This window comes from Trachymyrmex cornetzi, unplaced genomic scaffold, assembly GCF_001594075.2.
Source record: "Trachymyrmex cornetzi isolate Tcor2-1 unplaced genomic scaffold, Tcor1.1 scaffold748, whole genome shotgun sequence".
Taxonomy (NCBI): domain Eukaryota; kingdom Metazoa; phylum Arthropoda; class Insecta; order Hymenoptera; family Formicidae; genus Trachymyrmex; species Trachymyrmex cornetzi.
Window position 1 is genome coordinate 781,062 of NW_017300079.1, and position 22,332 is coordinate 803,393.

The 22,332-nt window shown below is 29.6% G+C and overlaps 4 protein-coding genes across 7 annotated transcripts in view; 1 reads left to right on the forward strand and 3 right to left on the reverse strand.

Annotated features, from left to right (window-relative positions):
• Pldn (biogenesis of lysosomal organelles complex 1 subunit pallidin) overlaps positions 1-1,093 on the reverse strand; it is a 5,104-nt gene extending 4,011 nt beyond the window's left edge. The window contains exons 1-2 of one of the 3 annotated variants that reach the window (XM_018518292.1): positions 714-1,093; positions 386-523 (exon numbers count right to left, since the gene is read on the reverse strand). In XM_018518292.1, coding sequence (XP_018373794.1) covers positions 386-447 — 62 coding nt within the window. In that variant the 5' untranslated portion in view covers positions 448-523; positions 714-1,093. Of the gene's footprint in view, positions 1-385; positions 527-713 lie in introns of all 3 variants that reach the window. The other 2 variants (XM_018518294.1, XM_018518295.1) reach the window with 2 other exon arrangements.
• A 2,486-nt stretch (positions 1,094-3,579) lies between these two features.
• Positions 3,580-11,981, reverse strand: LOC108768060 (adenylate kinase isoenzyme 5). The gene is made up of 11 exons (XM_018518289.1): positions 11,894-11,981; positions 10,379-10,546; positions 10,010-10,120; positions 8,359-8,501; positions 7,660-7,842; positions 7,000-7,122; positions 6,771-6,927; positions 6,079-6,347; positions 4,993-5,157; positions 4,449-4,713; positions 3,580-4,081 (listed from the first exon to the last, which is right to left on the reverse strand). Exons 1-11 carry the CDS (start codon positions 11,913-11,915, stop codon positions 3,834-3,836), a joined length of 1,854 nt encoding a protein of 617 aa, XP_018373791.1. The 5' UTR covers positions 11,916-11,981; the 3' UTR covers positions 3,580-3,833.
• A 5,281-nt stretch (positions 11,982-17,262) lies between these two features.
• Positions 17,263-20,960, forward strand: Rint1 (RAD50 interactor 1). The gene is made up of 12 exons (XM_018518288.1): positions 17,263-17,680; positions 17,751-17,989; positions 18,322-18,495; positions 18,562-18,696; positions 18,786-19,047; positions 19,131-19,356; positions 19,413-19,578; positions 19,646-19,811; positions 19,883-20,103; positions 20,292-20,457; positions 20,552-20,685; positions 20,756-20,960. The coding sequence occupies exons 1-12, from the start codon at positions 17,555-17,557 to the stop codon at positions 20,937-20,939; spliced, it is 2,199 nt and encodes a 732-aa protein (XP_018373790.1). The 5' UTR covers positions 17,263-17,554; the 3' UTR covers positions 20,940-20,960.
• Positions 20,961-21,084: 124 nt separating this feature from the next.
• Positions 21,085-22,332, reverse strand: part of Wdr81 (WD repeat domain 81) — a 10,789-nt gene continuing 9,541 nt past the window's right edge. For both annotated transcript variants that reach the window (XM_018518287.1, XM_018518286.1), the window contains exons 21-22: positions 21,417-21,523; positions 21,085-21,337 (exon numbers count right to left, since the gene is read on the reverse strand). In XM_018518287.1, the coding sequence (XP_018373789.1) occupies positions 21,106-21,337; positions 21,417-21,523 (339 nt within the window). In that variant the 3' untranslated portion in view covers positions 21,085-21,105. The remainder of the gene's footprint in view (positions 21,338-21,416; positions 21,524-22,332) is intronic.

Here is a 22,332-nt window from a genome sequence, read left to right on the forward strand (position 1 = left end):
AGTATGTAAGCGGATTTAGGGTATTTTATATTGATAAGGACCCAAAAATAGGGGTCGAAACGTTTATTTATTAAAATTGTGATATGACTTGTTTAATTATACGAAAATAAATTGTACATCCGACTAACAGATGATTGGCTTTGATGGACTTGCTTATTATTATTATTCTAAATAAGTGGCTTAATTAAAACAATTTTTTTATTGGGTAGATATTTAGCTTTTAACATGTCCTGATTATATAGGCATAATTTCTTCCAACTCTGGGTTACTTTTAAAAATTATTTGCAGAACTCTGTTCTTGAATTTGAAATAATATATAATGTGATATATCCTAATTGTAGTAATATAAATTATCTTGATGTAAAGAAATACATAAAGAGATTACCTCAATTGTTTTTCAGTTTTCAATTGAATCTCCATTGCTCTAGATTTTTCCACGTCAGTCATTATTTCTATCGTCGCTTTTTCTTCACTTTATTCGCGGTTATACATGTCAAGCATAATAGTAGTGTGCATCAAAGATCTGCTAAGAGAAGAATTTAAAAGGAGGTAGAATTTGACAGCTTGTCAACGCTTGTTTACCAATTAACATTTTTTTCTCCGATATAGCATGTTTTTCAGTTAGGGCAGACAACATTACATCGTGTTTCACTGATCCCTTTTACATCGAGCATTTGACACGTGAACTAATTAGTAACTTTCTATTAAATTACCTTGATTTCAGCACTGTATTTAAAGAACGATGTACACTAAATTGGATAATTATACAGTTTAACTACACATCCCAAAAATCAATAAATTCGATTTATTCGACGCGTTTTCGTATGAAACGAAAGAATCTTGCAGAAATAAGCGTCGTTGTGCCTCGAGAACCGAAATATTAAGCGTGGAAGTTGACGACCATTGAGGTTAGAAAATCTGTCACAGCTACGAAATATCGCGACACGGCGTATATTCAGTACGTGATTATTTTCATCAGGGTATGGACACTCGCTCTTGGAAAAAATCAACTCCTACTTCAGCAGAAATGCTGAAATTTATAATTCCCAAAATTCTGTCTATTTGCCCAGATGATGCAGTAATAGGGCTTGACTTTTCATAGCAGAGTGTCCATACCCTGGTTTACACGCAGTCGGCGCAATCGCTCTCCGCATGATCATCAGTGAACATTCACTTACCGACGCTTGTGTAGGTAAGTAGCCATTCTTCTTCTTCACATAATTATAATTCTTGTTGGAACATATTTGCGATTAATACTATACCAGAGATAATACGAGAAGTCGTACTATAGATTTCAAAAACTTATTTAAAGTATTAAATAAGGAATAAGTTATTACAAAAAGCCACATTTCAGGAATTCCTGTCCTATATTTGTCCAATTTTTTAAAGGTTAACAAATAAATTTCTTACATTACATATCGGCTTTGAATCGTGAAAACTCTGCTTTTTTGCACGTGACGATACAAAGTAGAGTTCTTATTGGATATATCGCTGCTCGTCGCTCATTTCTCATCGCGTCCAATGTGCAATAAGCATTAATATACGCGGGTATGCTTGCCAATTAAATATTTTAAGAAATTGTAAGAAGGTCATCTATTGCACAATGAAAGTATCGTTTAAAATCAACTTGGTTTTAACAGTAAGTTATATAAAATGCAATAAAACACGAGCAAAAATATTTTAAATATTCATTTTATTTTCAAAATAATTCTTTGTACAATTTTCCATGTCAGTATATTTCGATTTTCGATGTATTAATGTTAAGAATGTATGGGTGATATTTCAACATAATAACAAAAAATTACAGATTATTCTAAATCACGTTTAAAAATAATACGACAAATTTGATGACGGCTTACTATCTGGATTATAAATTATTTTAATAAATAATAGTATTTTTTTAATATGTGTTCTAATAAAAATGTATAGAAATATGTATTTTTTATAAAATAAATGATAAAATCTTAATTTTGTAATATAAATACATAATATATTTAAGATTATGTAAAGTTATATATATATATATTGCGATGCATGAACTGTTGTCCAGTAAATAAGCAAAATATTTATTTGTTCTATATCTTTGTAACTAATCAGTGAATCGCAATGAAACTTTGCACAAGTTATTTTGAATATTTAAAATACTTATAAAAAAATTTAGATTTTTGTTATCATTTAAAAAATTTTAGTTTATAATAATAAAAATAATAACAAATAAAATACATAAATTATAGAAATGTATTGTTCAATAAAATCGAAATGTTTTGAACACAACTTATATATGTATATATCTAGTTTGTTTAAAGTATAAATATTAATACATTTGTAAAAATGACGCCCATACATCCTTAAATCCACTACTTCTAGACTTGCTTGGAAAATAGATAAAGGAAAAGAGGCTAAATAAAAAAATATTGTAAGGAATGTTAAGTTGTAATATGATATAGCAAAATCTTTAAAGCACTCTCCTACAAAATTGATTTTCAATATTTATGCGCCTTTTTCTTAAGAAAAATCTAATTTTTTCGTAATTTTTTAAATTAAGAAGTCAAAATATTGTGTCTCGCATCAAGTCACGTACAGTAAATAGCAAAATATGTTATGTATTTATGCGCAGAGTTTTTAACTAAAAGTACCTCAGATTTCAGTAAGAATTGGATTAGTAATCGATTTTCAAGTAAACTTAAGGGCGATAATACATTTACGAAATTGTAGAATAAAACTATTTATAGTTATATTCTTTTTTTCTCATCACTGGATCGACACATTATTAAATCATTTCTTTAAATTATTTTTCTTATGTGATTATTTGCACATTTTGGTCGACATTTTTTTCCTAGATAAACTGATTTGAAGAATTAATTTTTTTTTGTAATTTTTTACTTAACACTTAACAAAATTATAATTTTTTATGTGATCAAATGATCAAATTACAATGTGCTTATATTTAGAGGATTAAATATATAAGTATGAATAATATATAAATACAGTATAAGTACAATATACAAATAAGTACAATTGCGGGCCTACGCACATGAATTTTGTGATGTCGATAATCAAACTTGACAGTTTATAACTCAAAACTGTTGTGACCTCAATTTTTTTACTATAATTTTAAAGTCTATAATTTCATACACTATTAAAATATTATTTAATAACCGTAAGACATATGTACAAACATATATTAATCAGAATAAAAGATCTATAAAATGTGAGAAAGGCACGCTATTAAGAAAATAAAAGATGTTACTGATTGTAACAAACTAAATGTGAGAAAAATTATGCACTTGTGCACATAAATAAAATAATAAACCTTTGGAATAGATATCATAGCTATAATATTAAGAAAATGATAAAAACAATAATAAAAATTTTAGTTAAAAGAAGATGAATTGTTTCATAATCTTGATATCAACAATATTTCATAATTAATTAGAAATATATATATATATATATATATATGTGTGTATATATATATATATATATACTATATACAGAGTGTCCCAGATTTTTCGTATCACCAGTGTTATTAATTAATATTTTTATCTTAAATTTATTTCAAAAATTTGCCTTCTGGGACATTCTATATATAGTATAGTGTATATTATTCGAAATGTTTCCAATTACTTACGACTTTATTTTTGGCTGTTTTAACAAACGGATTAATTGTATTGTTTAAGTCGTATTTTTTTAAGGCACGCGGTAAGGCAAGAGATATTATTAGTAAAATATCAAAATTGTCGGTACAATTGAAAGTTCCAATACGTAGTATGGAGCCTTTCGTGCATATTAACAGTTAAAATTATTTAACAATATTAAAAAAGACTTTGTATTTACATATGAAGATTTTGCTGATAACCTTCAATTTCATTGTACATTTTCCTGACAGGATCTTTTGGCAAATAGTTGTGCATCGCCGGTGCGATTTTATTGTTGCCGGATATATTGCCGTTGGCTAAATGCGCTACACCATTTTGTAGCATATGTGTTGTTCCTTTTGCGATGCCATTCTGATGAATATGACCATTCTGTTGAATATGCTTCATATTGTTTAATACACCATTAGAGATAGTACCCACTCCTAAGAAGGCAATAAATATTAAAATACTTTACTAGTAATAAAAAATACGCTGCACTTCTCAATTATTCTTAATTTATCGTTAATCACTAATTCAAGATTACAATCTAAAAATACACCTTAAGAATGAAAAAACAAAAAATTCTAGAAAAAATATATACTCATTCAGTACTTCTGAAAAATTTTTCAATTCGTATAAAAATCAGAAATTTTTTTTTAAAAAGGGAAAAGAGAAGAGAGTTACAAAAATATACAAAAATTCTTTGAAATGTTTTAATTTATATAGAAATACTAAAAAATTATATAAACAGTTTTAAGAAAAATTTTCATCGGAGTCGCAATGTTAAATAAATGCAATAAAATTGCTTACCTTGAGCAACAATTCCGTTTTTCGCATCGGCTATTTTTCCAATATGATTAGATATGCCGTTGACTACTAGTTTGGCATTGCCGTTAGGTACGGCACGTTCATTTTGGTATTCATTCGAGGTATTTATCCCGTTTTGGTGTTTCTTGATAGGCGAATCCGGATCGTATAGAGTTTCTTCTCCTTTGCGACGTGCTCGACGCATTAGTTGATATAACGCAGCAGCAAAATCCTGCTGGACAGTAGGTACATCTGTATCACCGTCCACCTATTTAAAAAAATAATAATTAATTATTATTTGTAAAAGAATAAGTAAATCATATTTTCAAAAGATAGAACTGTTTCATAAAGATATAATTGTTTCCATTATTGCAGTCTTACTTCTATGGCCCTTAGAAAAAAAATGGTTAACTTATAATCTTAATAAGTGCAATTGTTTATTTGCGCTTATTTGCTTAGTCCAGATATTTACATTAATACAACAAAATTTACAATTTATTTCAACATTGTAGCACGTTTTATCATAACTCAATTATTTATTACGTACAATTATTAATCGATTATCGCTGTCCAGCGTTTTCAACATGGGAAGAGACACTTCACGAAAAAGTTCCAATCTTTTTCTAAATGCTGAAACACTGTCGTCCAGTCTTCCTCTCCCGAGTTGCAATTTGGAGCAGTCAAGCAGTACTAGTGGTGGCTCCTGTCCAAACTATTAATAAATAATATAATGCAAATAATTAATAATTTATTAATACTAAGCGATGTATCGAATAGAAAGTTATAAAATCAAATTGATGACAAGTATAATTCGCGATTTTGAACTACTCACTTAAAAAAAATCGGTTCACTAAATTTTTGCACAATTTCGTAAAATTTTTTTCAATAGGAATAATTTATTAAAAAATCATTATATTAAAATAAATCAAAGCTCAAATTAAAGCTACATTCCTCTGAACAATCAAATATCAAAATTGAGTTGAAGACGATATTACAAAACGGAAATTTTTTTGTAAAACTGTAACTTGGAAACAAATGATCGCAAAAAAACTTTATTAAAAGAGAAATTAAGTTAGAAATTTTAATATCAAATCTACCATAGCCCGTTAAATAACCGTTTTTCTACTTTTTGTTAAAAATTCTGCATTTAATGTTATCGCTTTCGTCATTCGATTTCACGATTTTTCCTATAATATAATTAGTTTTTCAATATCTATCTCTTTTCTTGTTCCGTTTCTTCTGAGAAATATATGTAGCCCACCTTATGGATTGCGATCAGTCACTTAACCAATTAAAAATTTATGTTTTTTTATACGTTCCGAAGTATTTATATTCAGAACGTGTTTATAATCGGCTTATGTAAAACGTGACAATCGATGGGGATACGTGACAAGAGTGTGTGAAAGCATTTCTTCATTTTCAAAATCTACTTTCAATATCTGCATTTATAAACAATATTTGTAAGCAACATTTTGTAAAATTTTTTTGTAATTAAATTTTGATTTTCAAGAAGAATGTTTAAGATTTAATTAAGCTTTTTTATTTATCTCAAAATAATGAGTTTTTGCTAAGTTTATTCGAAGACATAAAAAATGAATGAGTGTATAAATGCAATGCAAGCAATTTTATTTACCTTCGTCTGAAATTCCTGCACTTGATTCAAGTCTCTCGGATATCCATCCATGACGATACCGTCCGAATCTCGATTCAAAAGAATCTGCTGTTCTAGAAGCTGCATTACAATACCGTGAGGGACCATTTCACCCGAAACAATTGCATCATTTACAATCATATTAGACGAAGCCATCGTTCTAAATAATTCTCCAATACTTATATGCAGCCAGCCTGGCATATTACGAACAGCTTGGGTGCAAAGAGCCGCTTTATTACTTCCTGGTCCACCTAATATATACAATATACAATTATATTATTCATTATTTCTCAATAAGAAATTAATTAATTAACAAAGAGCTGCGGATTAAAGATTCAGCGACTAATAAAACCACGTAGCGAAGAAAAGATATCAATATTAATTGTGGTTATTACGCGCGCGATGAAGAATTGGAAAGAATGCGCGCTTAGCAATTGCCAATTTTACAAAACGCTGCGCTATATCTTTTGTCGCTGATCGCGCGGATTCATGGATGTTAATTAATTAATTAATCGTTAATTATTGAGAAACTTTTTTTTAAAATAATATAGCACTTTTTTATTCAGTTTAAATCCGTTCTATCTACTCACGATCAGTATTGCATTTTCTTTCAGGTTGTATATAATATGTACATTATGTGCACGCATGCATGTATATATTGAAATAAAATGTACCTATGACCCAAATAAATGATGGCAATCCTTTTCTTGGTTTATCAGCAGTTTTCGGTGCATCTATTGATATAGAAGCTGGTAGCCTATTATTAATTCCTACAACTTGTTTCACTAATGCTGAATCCGTGGACGATTCCTTTCTCCTTTCCACTTCGACCTGAAATATGGTATTATGCAATCCAACGATATTTCATAAAAAATAATTGATTAAATTTGAATTTATACTTACTTCGGCTTCTAAAGATTGAGGTACATCTTGATCGTGAATTCCACCGCTTGATATTCCAAGAATTCTGAGAACTGCATCTCGAAAACTAACATAGACCTCACTTGGGTTGCGTTCTCCATTTATCTATACAACAAATTTTCATTTATATTTATAGTAAATATAATTTCCACATAGCAAAAATGTAATAAGTATTAATTTACTTTTATTATAATTTCTGAAGCTTTTTATTTTCTTATTAACTTGTAGTTAAGCTTAATCTGATGTTTTATTCAATGGCTTCATCTATGATGATGTAAATAGGTACCATTGGGAAATATCAGGTAAGTTTAATCACAAGTTATCCAGATAATAAAAATTGCGCAAAGTTATCTAGCTATATTATTTTTAAACTTCTTGGTGTATAAAGGATATCATTTTGTACAATAATTTTCTCGCGTTCAATACTAATATGTGCAATAGCCACCTTCCTTTTATCTCTTTTTAAAATAGTAATGTTTGAAAACAATTGTATAATACAAGCCTGGCAAAGCGTGGCTCGCGAGCCATCTCTACCCGATTTCCCCCCATCACGTCCAAATAAAAAAACTAATAACCCAAAATGAGAAATAATATTAACAAAATTTATATTTGATGGAGCACATTAATAGTGAATTTGTTTACCTCAAGTAACATGCCACTTTGATCAAAATATTCTGCAACTGGCATTACGTTTCTGTAAAAATTATGCAACTCCATTCTAGCTAATCCAATGATAACATGGCCGAGTTGCGCACCGAAATCAATTTGTCTCTCCAACACTTCTTGCCTCCATGATACAAGAATGACACCATTAACGATTTTTATCTACAATCAAATGCATTTTTTAATATTGTTTTACCGTCTTATCGCTTATCCGAATACTGTGTATAACTAACAGGGAACCTGTTGCTATACATAATGCTGTTCATTTTTACTACTTCGTATCCCTATTTGCATCAATTTGCATTTATAAAACGTAATTTTAGACAAAATTTTTTTTTAGACTTTTAATTTTAATTTCAATTGTAATACGATACTGTCCGTGTATTGTTTCTACGGTAAAACCACCTTATACATAATTTAACTGCAGAACTTGCGAATAATTAAGCAAATATTGCCGTCAGATGACAACTGTACGTTTCAAAAATAAATATTTTTAATTTCTTTTTGTTTTTAACAGAAAGTCGTTTGCATTGACTATTTTTATGTGTACTTTCAATTGTGTATAAGAATTTTGCAATTCTGTAAAGCTAATTTAGATATTCTAGAATGGTAAAATGTCGGTAATTTGCTTCACTTTAGGATTCCCTTAAGTACTAACAATAAGTATGGGACACTCACTTTTTCAGCATATTCTACCACATCGCGCATATTTCGTGGATATCCGCTTACAAGAAAAACCTTGGCTCCTGGGGACATTTTCATCTCGAGCATGAGTACTTCTGTGACAGTTTTGCTACTAAGTTGTCCAAAATCTTGCATATCTGTATAAAAATAGTTGAAATATATGACATATATGTTGCACAAATATAAAATGTCTTGTTTACTAGTGTTATTATATATTTAACACTAGAATAATCAATCGAGATGATTTTTACATCTCCGCGGCGAGAAAATAAAGTTCAGTCACAATAATTTTCTTCACTGATTGAGAATCCATTTTTACTTTTCTAATTTCTTAAATTTCTTTTTAAATATTGAATAAATATATATATATTTTTTTTTATACATAGCAATCTAAAATACTAGCCACTTCTGTGTCACGGTGCGCCAATAAGTTCTTTTATCTTCGATATTTTGTTGCAATTTCAAGAGTATTGAATTTTATTCAATTTCCACCTGGGTGCTCTCCGAATGTCAAGTCATCCTTGTTGTTTAACAAATGTTAAACAAGGATGACATGACATCCGAAGAACAACCAGTATGCCTCCGCATGTACGTATACGCACTAATCATAGTGAGTTACGAATCCTCCTAGCTATTCTACTGTTAATAATAGTTACTTTTAATTGTGGTGTAAGAATCATTCTAGATCTAAATGATCGTTTATGCAACAAAAGACTATTTACGGGTTAAATAGAAAAAGTTAACATATAATTTATATATGTTCTCAGAAATCACATATACCTATATCATTTAAATTGTATTTGTTGTTAGTTATTGTCCGCCCGATTTTTGTTGTCTTTTGCATTTTAACAATAAACCGTTAATCGCATGAAGCGTTAAACATTTTGCCTTAATCTTAAAATATATTTTGATGTATTTGACAAAATGTATTACGTCTTACCCATATATGATCGATGGCTTGTTATTAAGATGCAAATGACAAGAGGAAATTAATGAACGTATTGTATCGAGAGGAACTAACCACTAGTTTACAGTTCCTGGTTATATTATTAAGCGCAATTTTTTTAAATAATTTATCGACATCGGAAGATTAGATTTATATCATAACCCAGCTACTATTGTTGTAATCGATTGAAATATGTATATGTAAACAAAATAGTAATCTATAAAATAGATGCACGAAATGATATGAATTATGTGGAAAATATGGAGAAAGGGTCTGAGGAAAGTAGTAAAAAAGTGATTGCCACAAAAAATCAGTTCACTAAGAAAATAATTCGTGTTTAAAATGATCATATGTAGTAAATAATATAGACATACATTAATAATATATCAAAGGAAATCAAGGCTGTAGTAGCTGCTAAAGATAGTTCAATGAAATATTAAAAAGACATGTATATATTTTTATTTCATAAAAATAAATAAATATTTGATGAATATTACTAAAACTGAGTTTATACTAATTGAAAATGTCCAAACGAAAGAGAAACTTTTATAAATGTAAAAGCAAAAATAATTGCTATTTTTTACTACTCAATATGAATTAATCAAAAAATTCAAGTCTAGTAATATGACCAAGAACTGCATATCATGTGTACGTATATATCACGTTAAAATATTATATAAATAAGAAGTAAATATGAACCATTTCCTAATGCATATTGTTGAAGAAGATCCATCATATTAATATGAGTTATTCCTTTTTTCTCCTGTATCAAATTGTCGCAATATGTCACCTTACCGCTACCTGGGCCTCCTATAATCATAGAATAAAACAAATAATAGATTAGGCTAATGGGAAGCACAATAAATTATTTATAATGTTTTTTAATGTCCAAAAATGACATTAAAATACAAAAGAAAACGTTTTGACTAAAATTTTCATTACCGACAAGAGAGTATGTACAAATTCAATGTGGTCACATAGAATATGTATCATAAAAATATATTGAAAATTATTTCTAAAATATGATTTCTAAACAATATGAATTCGCAACAATTAATATATACTAACCAAGTACGAATATAACAGGAATTTTTGGTATTTCGAATTTAATTGGACCAACATTTTGTTTCGGGAATTGTCCATCTGGTGGAGTCGCCAAAAGACCAGCCTCTCCTCGCCATCTTCCTGTAGCTCGAGCATCATTTTCCTCGAACATCTGCGATCCATTTTGTTGATCTAAAATACATTTGCTTTGTAATGTATATGCAATGGATTGAAATATTCGCGCTATTTAAGAAATTCAGTTTAAATAAAAAATATTAGTAAAAGTACCTTATAAAATTATTGTTAAATTGTATCGTTCAATTTCTCGATTTTAAATTCAATGTTTAAAATATCTGTGACAATTATGACCAATTACGACAAATGCTGCAACGTGTAAGTGTTTAGTCAAAGTGTTAATTTTAGTAAAGTATACACTTACTAGTCAATCTATATATAATTTACGTGTAGTAAATGTATACATTGACTACAGTAGACTACAGTAAGTGTATACATTTACTGAGTTAACACTTTGACTGTGACATAAAAAAAAGAATTCATGTTTCTTTTTCTCTCTCGATTAAAGAACTTGCTAAGAAATTTAATTATATTATTCAACAGAAAGTGGTCTTTTTTTGAATACAAAAGCGAATGTAATTTTCCGTAATTAGTTTTTTAGGCGTTGACGATACTATTTATCAAATTGTTCTATCAGGTCGCAATTTTGAAAAAAATGTCGCAATTAAAAAATTTAATTTTTGTATAATGATTAATATAATGATTAAGGTGTAAAAATAAGAGGCTCTTTTAGTGTATTTTGACATATTATAACTACGTCATGTAAGCTTCATTGTAATAAAAATTAAATATGTTATTAGGACCTTCAATCTTTATAAAAAAAATTGTATCAATTACACTAATTAAAATTTTTTTAATTACTTTGAACAAGATGCTTCTTATGGATTTTTGGATGCCAAAAATGGCAAAAACAATGTCAGTTAAATTACTAGCACGTTAAGTTTCCGAAATAATTGATGTGTAATGTGCAAAAAATGGCTTTTTAAATTATAAAAAAGGTTATCTTGAAATTCTGATCAGAAGTCATGATTATATTGTTTATTTCCTAGTAGCACATTACGTGCGTGCGCTGTGTATAGTATAAATCTATATTACTTTTTATACACTATATATGTATAATTATACACTATATATGTATACACTATATATGTATAATTTCTTTAATATTCACTTTTTTTACGACATTATCTTAACTTAAATTAAGAGATTATCAATGCAGTATACATGTTCAATTTAAACCTAACACATAATATTTATTATAAATAAAACAATCATTAGTTTCTTAAGTTCTTAAATATCGCATATTAATAATATCATAAGAATTGTATATTTAACTACACAAATTAGAATATTACAAAAGAAAAAATTAAGACACCTCGAATTTTTCAACTAAATACTCATTAAATAAAATGAAATTCTCTAATTTGAACTATTATAATAATTATTATTCGTGGATATACTAACCAGTATCCAAGCAGATGCCCATAGTAAATTGTTCAAAGGCTGACACGATCCTTCTACGGCCATTTACGGCATTCACATGCCTCTGACAGATAAACTCATCCTTGCTTCAGCACATACAATGTTCTGAAGAATTACAATGCGTAGCTTCACAAAATTTTCACATCATGCAAGGATGTTTCACGTATTCTCAATTTTTGTAATCGATTTTTTGTAGCGGATAATCAGAAGTTACTTTAAGATGAATATACATACACTTGTTTGATTTTCTAAATTCAGTTCTATTTATCCATGGGACTTTATTTTCTCTCCTATGAAGCGACGTCTTAATGACGGAGGCGTACGTACGTGCCACGTGTTGACTTGTGTCACATCTATTCGACGTAATTTTTTTAATAGTTGCTTGAGAATGAAAGCAAGTAAAATCAGTGTCCACATCGACGTTATCTGAGCTGTTGAGAAATTTCCCCGACAAGTCCACAAGCAAATAATTGCACAATTAATGTAATTTCGGATGTTACATTTTATGTTTTTAAATTGAATATGAGAATTATTTGGATTAACGAACACTCTTAATACAAAATGTTATTATATTTTTAAAATATATGATCTCGAAAAGGTGTTTGAACATTAATTTTCTGACCATAGCAAGATTCTACTTTCCTTATTTGATACTATTTTAATATTTTTAAATATTTCATGATCTTTGCTTTAAAAAAATCAAATTTCTATCAACCTTATTGGTAGCAATTATCAAATGAATAATTTTTATAACTATTTCAATGCAAAATTAGCATAAATGTACTTTAGAATAGTCTTGTTAAAAAAGAGAATAATATCATCGTGTGAACAAATTGACATTCATCAAATTACAATATCAAATTATAAAATATATTATCACCGAATTAAAAAAATCAGAATGTAGTAAATAAATTTCAAAGGTCTGTTTTTACAGTTAAGTGGAAAAAATAACAACTTGAACAAGAAACAAATTACATGAAATTAATTTTTTTTCTTTCTTGAATATCGATAAAATAGAAAACATGTTTGATTGCTATCTATGAGCTTGATAGAAAATGTTTATGTTTTAAAAACTTAAGAAATTTGTAAAGTATAGATTTGCTCAACTTTTTATTGGGCCGTTTCCAATTTTGCTTATGTAATGTTTTTTATAGTATTTGAAATACGCTCAGCAAACACCATGTTACACGTAAATATGTTAATTGTAATTTTCCACTTAACACGTGTGTTATATTACAGTTATATTGTTAAGTGGGAAATTACAACATGCACGTTACATGTAATTTGTTGGGCGATAAGAAGAATAGAAAGATCAAAACTTGTTCGCTCAATTTATTGCTTATACATTACAGATTCTCTCTAAAAAATTATAATTCACTATAATTTTGAATAATTCATTCAGTACATAATTTCTTTTCTACGTGATTTTAAATACTAAATAAAAAACACTATATGAGCCAAATTGGAGGCAGCCCAATGAAAAGTGTTACTAGTCAATGAAATAATACTTTGCAATTAGTATTAATATTAAAAATATAAATTAAATTCTTTGTTGCAATAAGATACGATTCGTGTTAGATAAATTAGATGTACGAAAAGAATTTTTTTTTTAATTTACCCTGAAAATATGGTAATTGTAGTACAATATAATATTTTAAAGTTTTTACACTTCAGTAAAATTGATCAAATTTATATTATACTTTATTGTAGTTTTATTAATGAGAGAGATTTACGTTAAAATTCTTCGAAATACAATGTTGTCCCATGACTGTCATATTTTCAAGGTAAATTCTAAGAAAAAATTCTTTCCGTGTACTTTAACAAAAATGAGAAAGTGAAAATAAAAGAAGTACAAACTACTACGGAAAAGTCTAGGATACATATTAAAATTAATCATTTACAGAAATAATTAATATAATCATTAATGAATTTAAAAAAGTCATCAGCGACAAAATTGTGTTTTAACAATTAATGCTGATTTAAGATGAATGCATAATTATGATTCAAGTCAACAGTATTGAATGCGAAAATGAAACAATTGTCAATGAAAATGATGGAAAATCGAAACATCGCGTTTCGAAAGTTTGAAGAAAACCGATCGATCTTTCGTAAGTGCGACTCACAACAGATGAGTGATCAATGAGTAAATCCGCACACTCCCGTACGTTTCCTATCAAGTGGAGTAATTTGCCTCCGCTTGCATGAATCGCGCAACACTTTGAGAAAATTTGAAAATGAACGAAGCACTCCGACTTTGCATTCGTCCAGAAGTGTCAGTGCAAAGTGTTGTATACAAAAACATAAATGACTATAATGAGTCACGACATTTCCATGACCGAGCTTTCTTGCAACGCGCACGACAATGGCATAATGATTTGTCAGGAACGAATAGAGGTCGTAGTAAGAACCACATGTCACCATGGATACCGCGCAAGCGCCCGTTCTTTATACGTTTGTGCATGTACTTTACATACAGTCGCGACGATAAGGGACAATTGCGGGCGGGTGTATATGTATGGTGTGTCATGTGCGTGTGACATGTGAGGGTGTAACGTGGAGGTTCAATGTCAAGTTCTTATTGGACACGACTGTTCTCGACCAGGAGTTCGTCGATAAGCATATAGTCAAATGAGAATATGACAATGTGATACGCGAATAACATATTCAAGTAACGACATCATTTGCCTTCGCATTTCATCGAAACATAATACATACATAAATACAAGGACATACGATACAACTCATTAATTTGAATCAAACGGATGAAAATAATAAGTGATGAGAAGAAGAAAGTTATTTATCGACTTTTCTATATTTTATAAACTTTTATCCGTTTTTTCCTCGTTTTAATATTTTCTATCAAATAATTTAGATCAAATTAATATTAAATATTTAATACAATTATATTTAAGTGCCGTTCTATATAAGCAACTGTAAAAATTTGCTTAATTGAATATGAATCAATTGCGCCTTTGCAAGTCACGTAAGAGTTTGAACAATATAATCACCTTTTCTTAGTAAAATTGTCAATATGCATTTATATTTTCGTGGGATCTTTTAGGGTAGCGACAGCTGTATGCAGTAATACTCTTTAACGTAAGAATACAGGAATGAGGACGTGTCAGGCTTTTAACGCATGTGGTTAATATGAAATTTATGTTCCTCGTTTCAAATCGATCGAGAATTAAATAAGTAAGAACCATAACAAGAAGATATATTTATGATGAAACGGGTTTACAACTGTATAATGCTTTCGTCCTTGCATGATATAAATCTAAATGCGAGTTACAATACTTAAACTTCCTAATTCAAGGTTTTGAACTTTCTATTGTAAAATACTACACGATATTTTTATAAAAATTTGTTTTATTATAAGATTTTTGCAATTTCAGGTGTTTTAACACTTTACTAATATTATTACTAATCGTTATATAATTACTTTATACGTTAAATATACATATATTTTGTGATATTGTATAGATCTTCAATCACGTTTCTTTTATGTAATATAATTTCGACTTTAACTATATATAATTAAAAGGATAAATTGTACAAATTCGTCTTTTATTAAAACTGAATTATTTTAAAAGAACCCCGCACATTTTTTAAAGTGGCTTCAAGTTGGCTAAAATTGAAATACGTTTCAGTTTAGATGGTGCTAATGAAAAGTTTACTTGAACAAAAAGTCCGAAAATAAAAAATATAAAAGATATGAGAAGATTTAAAATAAGTGCTATGGAGTTTAAGAAATGTTTAGTTTTTAAATATATAGATTAATTTAATACAGAAACGTTTCGAAAAATATATATGTATACAATGTGTGCCACTTTTACAGTATTTAGTAACTCCAAATCCTCTCTGGCATGCGAGCATGTGCGCGCGTGCACACACAGAGAAAGAAAGAGAGTTTGGAGTCATTAAATATTGTAGAAGTGGCCTACATTATATATATACATATTATGTGTATAGTATGTACACACATTTATGATTCCATACATTTTTCAATTAAATTTATTATTCAAAAACTGATATGTTCCCAAGCAGAACAACTAGTCACGGTAATGTCAAAATGACGTTAAAATTACGTCAAATGATGTCGAAATGACTCTAAACTATCATTTTGACATCATTTATATATATTATAATGATTAATCAAATTGCTTTAGATCTACGTAATCTAACGAAAATAAAAATAGCATGAATAAACTTAACCATAAGGCGAGTTTCAACCGGTTGAAATTCGCCTTATTACGAGGTTATGGATAAGTTTACTGTTATTTTCATTTCCGTTAGATTACGTAAACCTAAAGCAATATCCTGATTGGTTCATCGGCTTAAGTTTATGTCTTACGGTCATTGTTATGGAATTTTGTGTGCGGTCCTTTATAGGACGCGCATAAATATAAAGAGCCCCCCGCATTTCATCCGTTTTCTTAAGATTTACAATCAAAATATTGATCATGATGTGTTAATAAAGAATTAAATTCAGATTTTGAGAGTTAATTTCAGAGCAACTTGTATGTTTAAAATCAAATTTACAATTGACACCGTTACTTAAAAGAAGGTCCTTGAAATTAATAGAACTTAGCCAAAGGCCATCTGATTTTGTAAATGTGCCAAAATTGATAGTATTTTTCTTAAACAGCACTCTTTAAAACCATGGTTCGATTTAAGCTCAGAACGTTCATGAGCATCATTAGTCATTTGTTTAATATTTGACAAACAACAAGAATGAAATGATTTTTAAGCATCGTGAACATGAATCGGATTGCAGTTTAAAAAAAAATGTCAGTTCAATTCTAAAAATGTTGATAACTAACTTTTGTAAATCTCTTTTTTCCCATTCTTTGCGATAGTGTTTTTATATTTGCCTTGTTTACTCATCTTTAATTAAATTCGCGCGTTAGATACCTCTCGGATCTCCGATTAAACTAACCGGTTGGATCGCGTTCTAATATTTAATTGTTAGTATAATCCAATTATTGCAAAGAAAACTTCCAACAGTTGCAAAACAAATTTTCTGCTAAACGCAATCTCTGTGTTCCACTGTGTAAAGTACTTGTTGGAACGCAGTTTAGTTTCATAGTGTAACACCAGAATGCATTGCAGTCTTCCATTCTATTCTTCAGCCCGATGTCCACGATGCTAGAAATCGGTCCGAGATCTCGGACAGAGAAAAAATTAACAAATCACGTTTGAACAAATTGATCACAAGACCATTGCGATTGGTCAATTCTTTCTTCATTCGAGATCTCGGACCGATCTCATGGACGCAAGGCTTTATAATTATGTTTAGCGTATCAATAATAGATTTGTGATTTTTTTATTTAGACTTAAGTTATAATTTTTTCAGAATTGCCGAGAAAGCATTTTCGAATTTCGGTCGCTTCAAACTAGTTCAAACAAGCGACTAGTGTGAAAAGGAGCTCACTGTCTTGTTCATTCTCGGCGCGCCGAAGACGATCACGTGGACGTGGGCTGATGTGCTAATGGGCTCATGCTTGAATGTTTGGCTATCGGTTTCGCCAGACCGCCATCTGATCCTGTGTCGCCACCGTTAACGCAGAGTTCTTCAGTTCTTGTCTGAGTGCTCATGAGTGCTCAGAGTTAACTCAGGAGCCTAAGGAAATATTAGAATAGATAATGGATATAAAACAAAAAGTTATACGAAGGTTTAATGAACAATTAGGATCGACTTTAAAAAATCTTGAAGGAATTTACGATTTCGAAGAGCATCTCAAAGCAGAAAAGGATGAGATTGAAAAATCAGTCGGTATTTATTTACAAAATAGCACATAACATAGTTAAACATTAGGTGTCAATTGCTTCCTGTTTACAGCTGTCAATGGCATCGACCACTGCTCCTTCCAAGGTAAAGGCAGTAGTTGAAAATGTAGAATGTGTCAATTTTGAAGTTGAGCAGTTACAAGAAATTTGTTTAGATCTCGGTAAGATGATCAAAGAGACATTTAGCGAAAATGACAAAAATTTAGAGCTGCAAGAAGTTGTTGATAAAATAAGTCAACTGGATAAATCATTATCCTATTTATACTTCATAAGATATGTAGAAAATATTAGGTAATAAACTGTCAAAAGATGACGTGCAGGGAATGGAAGTATGCATTACAATTATAACACAATTACTTTTTATTATGACTTTGTTGTAATTTGGTAATAACGTTGCGAATTTTTTTATGATAATACCATAATGGTAACACCAGATTTAGAAAAATTAAATGTTACTTGTAACTGATTGGAAAAGTCACTCATTACTGAAGAATTTTTTATTTCTAACTACATCATTGTCAAATTATTATAAGTAACAGTAAAAGTAATGACATGTAATTCTTCCATTTCCCAGAATATATAGTGTTTTATTTTTGTTTATTAAATAGTTGTATTATACTTAGCCATGAACTAGAAGCATCCTTGTTATCTGGCGATGATCAGTCGATGATAACTCTATATACAACCTTAACAAACATCAGTTGCCAATTGCAAACGTCTGTATGTCATCATCTGGTCAATTATGTTCATGAAACTTTACATTTTTGGTACAATATAATCAAGAAAAAATTGTCAAAGTATGTTTCTTCTTTGCATAGATTCAAAGCATAATTCATATACTATATACTTCCTAATATTTATAGGGAATACAATGATTTATTGAAGATATTGAAATGGCCCTTTTGTGGAACCAATGCTACTTCATTAACCACACCTTTACCAGAAACAATGACAAGATTTAAGATACTTGTTGAATATCTCTTTCATCTACAGCTACCGTATCCTTGCACTATATAATTTAATTGTTTTAGATTCGAAAAGTGAATCGCACGACAAAACTGTTTTATATTGTCCTTAATATATTCAGAGACGAAATGATTAAACCGGTAGTAACGTCTGTGCTGTTAACAGACTTTGCACCAATTAGTTTGCCAATCACCTTCTTGGTACGTCCCCTCCGACAAAGATTTGTTTATCATTTCACAGGAGCTAAATTGACAAATCGTCAAGATAAGCCAGAATGGTTTTTTACACAAATATTAACATGGATCAAAGATCATGTTCAATGGGTACAAAAAAATGTTCAACCTGTAGCAGATTCTGTAGGTTTCGGACATTTAGATATAAAGGTTTGATATAACAATTAATTGAATATTGATATTGGCTCTTAATATCATTTCTGGTCACTAATTATAGTAATTATATAATATAGGCCGAATTTATGCGTGCTCTAGTTCAATTAGCCGTTGAAAAACTTCATTCCGAATTGCCCATGGTGCAATATGACGACACTTTATTTGCGCATTTAGTAGACGAAGCTTTAGGATTTGAGAGAGAGTTGCGAGAGACTCTGTTGTATCCTCACACTCAGCCGGCTACTATTTTTGTTCTTACGCAAGCTCATATTTTTGTAAAATGGATAAACATGGAGAAAAAGTGTAAGTACACGAAGAAGTAATATTTCATATATACCACAGACATATTATGACTTTAGATGCAACTGAAAAAATGGATGCAATATTAAGCTCAAATACAGCTTGGGAAAGATTGACGAGTCCTGATATAGATGATATGAAAGTCACTGAATGTGCAGACGCTTTTCTTACGCTCCTTACCACTATTTCTGATAGATACAAACATTTACCTCAGCCTGGACATAGGTAAATTATACGAGATCATTATAAGCAAGAGATAATAATACTTATTTGCGTTGATATATTGTTAAAGATTACAATTTCTCGAATTGCAATTGGAATTGATTGACGATTGGCGAGTACGATTGTTACAATTGCTACATGAAAATTATGAAGATCCATTAACGTCACTTATGCCATATATTCTCAATACACTACATTATGTTGCGACCGTTTTGGAAGAATGGGGCGTGACTGTTGTACGTATATTTTTATCTGCAATATCATACACAAATTACATATTATTTATCATAATCTCGCGTTTGTGTAGCACTTCTTGCAACTGCATTTCTTCAAGAAACAATTCGAAGCTGTGGAAAATGCCACGGACAAAGGTAACGACGTTAAGGAGAATATTGGAGAAATAGAAGGAACTGTATTTGACGAAGCTGTAGTTCTTTTACGACGATTAGAGAAAGAACTGATAAATGAAATCAGTGACTCGGTAGCTTTAGATGTAAAAGCTAAAAGTAGAGCTTATAGAACAGACAAGTAAGAGTTTTCCCAGTTTACTTAACTACAATTATTTTTAAAGTAAAAACTAGTAAGAAAGAATACATACATATTGTATATATATTACTAATTTTTTATTTTAAATGTTATAACCTGAAAGTATTTCATTTTTAAAAAATTACTTTTCATTTATTATTAAATTCTAAAGTACTTTTTATTATTCTAAGATGGTTTGCGATGCAGTCTTCAAAAGAAGTTGCTTCATTATCAATGACACCAAGTGGTTGTCCCATGTTCCAAGAACTAGCTACACGTCTTCATATATTGCACAATGTTCTTGCCTTGCCGTTATTTAATCAAGCTTGGAAGAATTTAGCTGCTCAATTTGATCAAGTATATAAGATAAAAATGAAGAAAATATATTACTTTTTACATAATAATTTTTATATAATAATTCTCATCTTATTTCAAATATTTCTTTTTACAGTTTCTCTTTGAAGAAGTTGTACTAGTAAATCATTTTAATAATGGTGGTGCTGAACAATTACAATATGATATTTTGAGGAATTTGTTTCCATTATTTGGTTTGTATATTAACAAACCAGAATCATATTTCCCTTTGTAAGTCTCTAAAATTATTAAAATTATTCGTTAAAACAGATGTAATAATTTAGTTATTTTAATGTTCTAGAATCAAAGAAGCGTGTATACTTTTAAATATTCTAATGGGTTCAGCAATATTGCTTGAAGAAGCACTAAATAATGATGATAAAAATGTATCGGCAGAAATTTTAGCGGATGTCGGTGTGTACAAAATGTCCGCCAAATTGGCTCTAAAAGTAATAGGGACGAGAACAGACATCATCCATATATAGAAAATCTTTCTCTTGAATGTGTATCTTGTGTACAAATGAAATTTATTGTAATAGATTTTCCACGCTTTTTTTCTGTTAAATTAGATATACTTTTCTATTCCTCGCTATTGTATATAGTAACGTCCACGCACGTATGCGAGCGCACACATGTTCTGTAAATAGCTCTCTAACATAGTAGTATTATTCCACCATTGTCAGCACCTAATAATAGTAATCGATTGAGAGGCAGGACCGCCAAGGCAGTAAGAATGCCTTTAAAAGCGTCAGATCTTAATTTGGATGAGCTTAATGAAGCAGTCGTTTCTACAGCAGTATAAACACCAATTCGATTTGCTGTTGTTCCTATTACCAATGCTTGTTCGTGCATTGCCATGCAATGAACAGGTTCTGTTGCGCCTCTGAAAATCAATAAAAAAATGTATGTAAATTATATTTTGTCTATTTCACTTTACATAATAATATTACAAGTTTTCTTACTTCATGTGAAATTTAAGTTTTCCATCTATTGCACTCCACACAGCTATAGTTTGATCCAAAGAAGAACTAACTATAGTAGTTTCATTTATCGCTTCTAATTGCAATATCTATAATATTAAAAATCAATAAATTAAACAAATTCTTATACTAAAGGATTCTGCAGCAACCTTATGGAAATTGGCTTTCTGTCGAATTGGCTAAATTTTGAATATATTATAGTTCTGATCATTCTAAACAAATATTTCCACGGACTCAACTTCTTCCTCTTGCTAGTTTTTGCGTTACAAGTCCTGTTTAATTACTTTTTAAATAATTGTAAGTGTAACGAATTATTTTTATGAAGTAACTTTCCAACCCTGATATCTATCAATAATGATATACGTATTATCAATAATACACGGAACTTCATTGGTTTGAATTTGAATCTTCCGGGACTTGTACAAGAAGTAGTTGTAGGAGGAGGTTGGGCTCGTGAAGATATTTGTTTAAAATGACCAGAACTACAATACATCCAAAATTTGGTCAATTCGTCAGAAAGTCAATTTCCATAAAATAATTGGTGCGGAGTCCTTTGAAATCGTCAGCAGCTATTAAGCATTTTATTTTTGGAAGTCTAATGAAGAAGGCAATTTTCAGAATTTTTTTTAAACCTATACAATAAATTTTCATAGATTTTTGTAAGTTTATTATACATATATTGTACTATCTTTAGTAAACATTTAAGGTGATTCTTTAGTAAATCGAATTATCATAGAAATGTCTAATTTCTTTATATAATTAAAACCTTATGATCAGCGTATTACACGTGTCGCTTGCTGAGAAGCACACTATATCTGAAAATAATCCAGTATAAAAAAAATTGCACATCACTGTTTTTAGATCATCTGGAAATATATATATATATATATATATATAT

Bases quoted from the DNA above. Each gene is read 5' to 3' on its own strand.
- LOC108768060 (XM_018518289.1), bottom strand. From the start codon at position 11,915: ATGGGCATCTGCTTGGATACTG. The intron at 8,502-10,009 runs GTTCATATTTAC...ATTTTTATACAG, and splicing joins ACAATATGCATTAGGAAATG to ATATGCAAGATTTTGGACAA. The intron at 6,348-6,770 runs GTACATTTTATT...TGTATATATTAG, and splicing joins ATCATTTATTTGGGTCATAG to GTGGACCAGGAAGTAATAAA.
- Rint1 (XM_018518288.1), top strand. From the start codon at position 17,555: ATGGATATAAAACAAAAAGTTATACGAAGGTTTAATGAACAATTAGGA. The intron at 18,496-18,561 runs GTATGTTTCTTC...TAATATTTATAG, and splicing joins ATCAAGAAAAAATTGTCAAA to GGAATACAATGATTTATTGA. The intron at 19,579-19,645 runs GTAAATTATACG...ATATTGTTAAAG, and splicing joins TTACCTCAGCCTGGACATAG to ATTACAATTTCTCGAATTGC.